At 46.4% G+C, this 7,391-nt stretch overlaps 1 protein-coding gene across 1 annotated transcript in view; it reads right to left on the reverse strand.

Annotated features, from left to right (window-relative positions):
* Positions 1-4,385, reverse strand: part of RRP7A (ribosomal RNA processing 7 homolog A) — an 8,633-nt gene extending 4,248 nt beyond the window's left edge. The window contains exons 1-2 of the mRNA XM_065944988.1: positions 4,213-4,385; positions 2,148-2,290 (exon numbers count right to left, since the gene is read on the reverse strand). Of these exons, the coding sequence (XP_065801060.1) occupies positions 2,148-2,290; positions 4,213-4,285 (216 nt within the window). The 5' untranslated portion in view covers positions 4,286-4,385. The remainder of the gene's footprint in view (positions 1-2,147; positions 2,291-4,212) is intronic.
* Positions 4,386-7,391: the final 3,006 nt, after the last annotated feature.

The raw sequence follows: 7,391 nt of genomic DNA on the forward strand, positions 1-7,391 counted from the left end.
TGGATTTACATGTGTTCCCCATCCCGATCCTCCCTCCCACCTCCCTCTCCATCCCATCCCTCTGGGTCTTCCCAGTGCACCAGCCACGAGCACTTGTCTCATGCATCCAACCTGGGCTGGTGATCTGTTTCACCCTTGATAATAAACATGTTTTGATGCTATTCTCTCGAAACATCCCACCCTTGCCTTCTCCCGCAGAGTCCAAAACTCTGTTCTGCACATCTGTGTCTCTTTTTCTGTTTTGCATATAGGGTTATCATTACCATCTTTCTAAATTCCATATATATGCGTTAGTATGGGACTACCTTTTTTGACTTTGTGTTCAAAGCTGTGGGTAAAAAGGGACTCGTGAGGGAGGAGACAGAGGGGAGAGGGAATTCAGGTATAATTTTTTGGCTTTACCACCAGACCCTGCTGGAGCATGTGCCTAGGGTATGCTCTGTCTGTTCCGGAAAGGGATTGCTCCCTTTGAAAGGCCATCTGGCTGAAAGTTCTCTCTTCCCCTGTCAATTTCTCTGAAGGATCTCCAAAGAAGGAGTGGGTTCTCAACTTTTCTTTTTCCCACTATTAAAAGAATGCATGCGTGCTAAGTCACTTCAGTCGTGTCTGACTCTTTGCAACCTCATGGACTGTAGCCTGCTAGGCTCCTCTGTCCATGGGATTCTCCAGGTAAGAATACTGGAGTGGGTTGCCATGCCCTCCTCCAGGGGACCTTCCCAACCCAGGGATCGAACCTGAGTCTCTAAAAGAATAAGTGGGGATGTTTTTAGTCGTATTCTGATTTTATAAGACAACCAATTAAGTTTTACTACCTGAATCAGCCATTTAGAAATAACTAAATCTACCCTGTTGGAATCAGGATGGTGGTTATCCTTGGCAGGAGGCAGGGGCACGAGGGGATTTCTGGGGTGTGGGTGATGCTCTGTTTTTCAGTCTGGGCGCTGATGACACAGATTTGTTAAATCTGTGAAGTGCAGCGAGTGCTACACTTGGGCTCAGATGCTTCTCTGTTCATACACTAGTCTTCAGGAAACGTTAAAAATGACATCCTCCCCTCTCACTGTTTCTCTCTTTAACTGCAGAGGAATCTTTTAGAAATTAATATTTCTTTTCTGAAAAAAAAATTCATTGAAAATCCAGCAATTCCTTTAGTTTCTCTTCTGTAAATTAATACTTTTGTGAAGAAAAAAAAAAAAGTAACAGACATGTCTGCACAGTAGTGCATGCTTGCTAAGTCACTTTAGTCATATTCAACTTTTTGCAACCCTATGGACTGTTGCCCACCAGGCTGCTCTGTCCATGGAATTCTCCAGGCTAGGATACTGGAGTCGGTGCCATGTCCTCCTCCAGGGGATCTTCCTGGAGGGATTGAACCCGCGTCTCTTATGTCTCCTGCATTGGCAGACGGGTTCTTTAACACTAGCGCCTCCTGGGAAATCTCTGCACAATAGACTCAGAGGTAATTTTATTTTCTCCTGTTTTTCTTATTTTGTTACTATGGACACGTTATCAATTGAAAAACAAAAGAATGTTTATGTTGTCAGACTTCACACAAGTAGTTAGCACAACCTTCACAATACTCAAGAAAAAATGTTTGAGAACAAGTGTCTGCCTGGAGGAGGGCCTGACAACCCACTCCAGTATTCTTGCCTGGAGAATTCCAAGGACAGAGAAGCCTGGCAGGCTACTGTCCATGGGGTTGCAAAGAGTAGGACAGGACTGAACAACTAACACTTTCACTTTCAAGTGTCTCTGTCTTTGGGTGGAATTATGCTTGGCAGACATAGTTATGCAACAACTGCTTTAGGCAACAGAACACTTCAGCTGTACTGTAACACTACCTGCAATGGACATGTATCAATTTTATAATCAGGGGAAAAAACATGTAACTCCAGCAATTCTGGGTCACGTATAAAAAGCTACGGGCTCCCTAGAGAATTATATTTTAAAAAGCACACTTTTTTTTTTTTTTCCTGAAAAGCACACCTTTAAAAAGCCAACTTCCTGTCACAAGAGACGCAGACTTCGCGACACCGCCCCTTGGGGTTTCAGGTAGCTGCTTCCCTCTCATTACTGAGGACTGAGGGATGGGGGGCCCACAGGAGCCCCTGCCCCAGGCCCAGGTTCCCTCCCAGACACCCAGTTACCTCTGTGCAGTATGGGGGCACGTTGAGGACAAAAAGGGTCCGCTTCTGCGGCCAGGAAGACCTGGTGCCTTCTCGAACCTTGTGCTCTCTCACATAGAGGTAATGAGAGGACTGCTGCTTTTCAGAGAATTTTATCGGAATGGCTGGAAGGACACGGGGACGGGGAGGGGTGACACGTGAGTCAGGGTCAGGCTGTCCCTCTCTAGTCCCGTGCGCCTGTCTGTCCGTCCATCCACCCACCCATCCTTCACCGAGCTCTTCTCCCAGGCAAGGCCTGTGCAAGATGCTTGCGCAGGCTACGTGGCGGAAGGAACATCATCTGCATGGGAGGGGCTCCAAAGCCGGCAAAAGAGAGAATGTAAATGGGATGCGAAAGAAGAGAGGTTCAAACTCTGCTGCTCTGGGGGTAAACCCCAAATCCTTACCACGGTCCCCCGTGTAGCCTCTCTTCATCCCATCTTCCCCTCTCCACACCACACGCATCCTCTCTGTTGCTCCAATCAGCCAGGGCCTCACCCATGCTATGCTGAAACATCAACCTGCCTCCTTCCATCCATTCTTCAGGTTTTCACTTCCTCAGGAGAGCCTTACATGCCAGGTTAGATCTACCTGCTTGTGCCTTCTTAACATCTCTCTCGGTCTCTAAGTCCTTTGGTGTGTAATGATTTGGATAATCGCTAGCATTCCCATAAACGTTAATCCTCAGAAAAGCTAAGGACTGTTCTGTCTTTCTCACCACCTTCTTTAGGGCACAGAGAGGATCCAGAGGATCCAGTTGCAAGCCCTGCACTCAGGAAGCTCATGTGGTAAAGTGAGAAGACAGAACAAGTCAGCATGTAACAAGGTGGTATCAAATGGGAAGGGAACACAGAGTGAAGTAGAGCTGGCTGATGGGAGGCAGAGGCCTTTCGGGACCACCTCTTTGAGGAAGTAACATTAAAGCTTCCACCAGGGGCTTCCCTCTTGGCTCAGTGGTGAAGAATACACCTGCCAACGCAGGAGACACAGGTTGGATCCCGGATCTGGGAAGATGCCACATGCCACAGCGCAACGAAGCCTGTTCACCACAACTATTGGGTCTGTGCTCTAGAGTCCGGGAGTGGCAACTGCCCAAGCCTGCATGCCCTACCTCGATAGAGCCCATGCTCCACAAAAGAAACCACTGCAATGAGAAGCGCATTGCAACCAGAGAGCAGCCCTACTCCTGGCAACTAGAGAAAAGCCTGAGCAGCAACCAAGACCCTGCACAGCCAAAAGTAAATAAATAAAAAAAATTCCAAACAGGAAGGAAACACGCAGAGTGAAGCAGTGCAGGGTAATGGGTGACACAGGCCTTTAGACAGGCATCTATCAGGACCACCTCTTTGAGGAACTAACAGAAAAGCTTCGACCAGAATGACACGAAGCCCTGTAACAGGACAGAGCTGTCTGAGGAACTCAGAGGAAAGACACAGTAAGTACAAAAACTCTGTGGGAGTAAAGAGCTTGTTGTCTCGGAGAAACAGAAAGACAGCTGTAGGTTAGCTAGAGCCAGGACAGGACGGATGTGAAGTCTGGATTTTGTTTTACGTGCTAACTTTAGTCACTGAACAGAGTTCTGCGGGGATGGGCGTGTGAGGCAAGATCTGAGTTCACTCTGACTTTAGAAAGAACATTCTGGCACCTGGGTGAAAAACAGAAGGCAGGAGAACCAGTGAGGAGGGCACATAACAGGCGAGGTGAGCGCTGAGGGGGCTGGACCAGGAATTGCAATGAGGGGCTAATAAGTGGATGGGTGTATCTCGGGGGGAGGAGGAGGAATGTAGACGGACACAGGTTCGCCCTGGAAAGTGTAGCGGCGGATTCACTCAAGGAAAGCATTGGCCAAACTAGGGTCGTCCCGAGCCAAGTGAAGCCAGACGGGAAGAAGCGCCGCGTGAGCTGAGGGGGCCGGGGCTTCAGAACCTTCTGGGGCTCACGTCCAAGCGTGTGACTGCTCCTCAAGGTCCTGAGCCACTGCTGACCCCTCAGCCTCTTCCTGGAGAAGCCTGGCCGCTCCCCGGCCTCGCGCCCCGCAGCCCCTCACCTGAGTAGCCGGGCAGGATTGGAACCCCCGAATCAGACTCCTGCGCCGCACGCTTTCTTCTGCGCGCCACCATCTTGCCGACCGGAAGCTGCAGGGGATGCTGGGAGTTGTAGTTGATCGCTGGTAGCCGTTTCCGTGACGACGGCGCCGCCTGGGGCCCCGCCCTCTCGATTCCAGGCCCGCCTCTTGCAGCCCCTACTCCCAGCCTGTCCACTCCCGTGGTCCTCCCAGGGCCCAACCTTCAGTTCAGTCCAATTCAGTCGCTCAGTCGTGTCCGACTCTTTGCGACTCCGTGGACTGCAGCACGCCAGGCCTCTCTGTCCATCACCAACCTTCATGTGCTTGGAATAAAGAATTAAAGTACATACAGTATATATATGTAAAACAATACATAAATATGTAAACTATTTTATGTAAATACCATGTAAATATATAAATATATTTAAAAGTTACCACAGTATACTGTTGTTATTTTATCAGTGTTATTTCTAACTGCAGAAACATTCCTTCTCTAGATATCCCTTAGCCCTCTCCCATTTATAATTGTTTTAAATATTTCCTTTACATTCATTGAGAACATGTTATTATTTTTGCTAACCACTAGGCCACCAGAGAACTCCCAACAGTCGTTATTTCTTCGACTTTTACTTTTCTCTTTCTGGGACTCATGATACAGATTTTTAGACTGTTACAGTACCATAGGCCCCCAAAGTCCTTCATTATTTTTAAGTCTGTTTTTCCTTATTGTTGATTGGGTAGTTTCTGTTGGTTTGGCTTTAAGTTCACAGACTCTTCTCCATTGCTTTTGGGGGGGGGGGGGGGTCGGGAGGGGGAGAATGGTACTTGTACTTCTCAACTTTGTCTGCACTGTGCGGTTTGTAGGATCTTAGCTCCCTAAGCAGAAATCAAGTCCATGGCTCCAGCAGTGAGGGCAAAGTCCTAACCACTGGACCTCCAGGTAATTTGGTGTATTTTTCAACTTGAAATGGTTCTTCTCTACCTTTGAAACCAACTTGAAACGGCTTTCCATTTCTTTACTTCAATTGTTTGAAGTTCAAATATTTCTTCAATTGTTTCCTTATCAGTAACTAACATCTCTGTTACCATGGAGCTAACATCCATTGTCTTTTCTCCTTCAGGGTGAAATTTTCCTGATCTTGATCAGACTCTTGACTGAAACATGGGCATTATGAAAGCTCTGGATCTTATTTAAATGTTACAGCACACCTCCTCTAATGGGCACAGAAAGGAACTGCTTCATTACTACCAGGTTATGGGTGGCAGTGAGCTCCATCATCCCACCACCCTCTGCTAATACCCTGGTTGGAAGGACCTGTGGTGGTGGTGGTGGGGTGCCCATTTCTCCTCCTGTGGCCTCCACTGACACCAACTTAAAAGTCCCAGCCCCCTGTTTGGCCTTCTCTGACTCCACTCCTGCACATTTGGGGGTGCCCCCAATACAGCCTACTGAGCGAGGATGCATGTCTAGGACTCAACTTGTCATTTACCAATGAAGGTGAGGCTACAGTTTTTCCTGTGGTGTTTCACTACTAGTTTTCTTTGTCTTGTTAAGCTATCCCTTTTCGGGTCCTCACTTGGGTTTTTTGGTTGGTTGTTGGTCTGCTTATTCAGCACCCAGCTTGGCACATATGAAGCAAAAAGGAAACCCAGGGAACTCAATGCTGGTCATGCACTGGGGCCCCAGCCAGTCTTTTTTCTCTCCACCTTTCAGTCTTACGTTTTATATAAAATATCCAAAGTTGTATTTAGTGGAAAGGATAGGGATAAAATACTTCCATTCCATCTTTCCATAAAAGAATGTAAAATAGTGCAGCCACTGTGGAAATCAAAATGGTTGAGTCTTCAAAAAATTAAAAATAGAACTGCCACATGATCCAGCAATTCCTCTTCTGGGTATATACCCAGAGTTGAAAACAGAGTCTTGAAGAGATATTTGTACATTCATGTTCATAGCATTATTCACAGTCGCTAAAACATGGAAGCAACCCAAGTGTCCACCAGATGGATAAGCAAAATATGGTATATGCACACAGTGGAATATTTTTCAGCCTTAAAAAGAAATGACACATGCTACAACATGGATGAACCTTGAGGACATTATGCTAAGTCAAAGTTCAGTTCAGTTGCTCAGTCATGTCCCAACTCTTTACAACCTGATGGACAGGGAAGCCTGGAGCATGCCAGGCTTCCCTGTCCATCACCAACTCCCGGAGCTTACTCAAACTCATGTCCATCTAGTCAATGATGCCATCCAATCATCTCATCCTCTGTTGTCCCCTTCTCCTCCCAACTTCAATCTTTCCCAGCACCAGGGTCTTTTCAAATGAATCAGTTTCTTCACATCAGATGGCCAAAGTATTGGAGTTTCAGCTTCAACATCAGTCCTTCCAATGAATACTAAGGACTGATTTCCTTTAGGATGGACTGGTTTGATCTCCTTGCAGTCCAAGGGACTCTCTCAAGAGTCTTCTCCAACACCACAGTTCAAAAGCATCAGTTCTTCGGCGCTCAGCTTTATGGTCCAACTCCCACATCCATACATGACTACTAGAAAAACCATTGCTTTGACTATAGGGACCTTCGTTGGCAAAGTAATGATTCTGCTTTTTAATATGCTGTCTAGGTTTGTCATAGCTTTTCTTCCAAGGAGCAAGCGTCTTTTAATTTCATAGCTGCAGTCACCATCTGCAGTGATTTTGGAGCCCAAGAAAATAAAGTCACAGAAAGACAAATATTGTATAATTCCACTTTCGTGAGTAGTTATAATCATGAGGCCAGGATGTAGACTAGTAGTTGCCAGGGGCTGGGGTTTGAAGGAAACAGTTTCAGCTCCACAAGATGAAAAAGCTCTGAAGATGGATGGATGGTGGTGGTTGTGCAACTCTGTGAATGTATTTAACACCACTGAACTGTAAACTTAAAAGTAGTTAACATGATAAACTTTATGTATATTTTAACACAAAATCAAAAAACCTACCAACTAATTTTTTTCTAGTGCATAGTTGATCTAAGAGGTAAATTTTACCCATAAGTGTAACTTCAACACATAGACTCCCCTGTTCCCTATGAATAGACTTAACTATGTTTGAATTGACCATGCTTATACTCAGTGAGGCACTGTAGGGCCAGGCGGTACTAAGTTCTTATGCTAGGTCCTT

Source organism: Muntiacus reevesi, chromosome 1, assembly GCF_963930625.1.
Source record: "Muntiacus reevesi chromosome 1, mMunRee1.1, whole genome shotgun sequence".
NCBI lineage: Eukaryota > Metazoa > Chordata > Mammalia > Artiodactyla > Cervidae > Muntiacus > Muntiacus reevesi.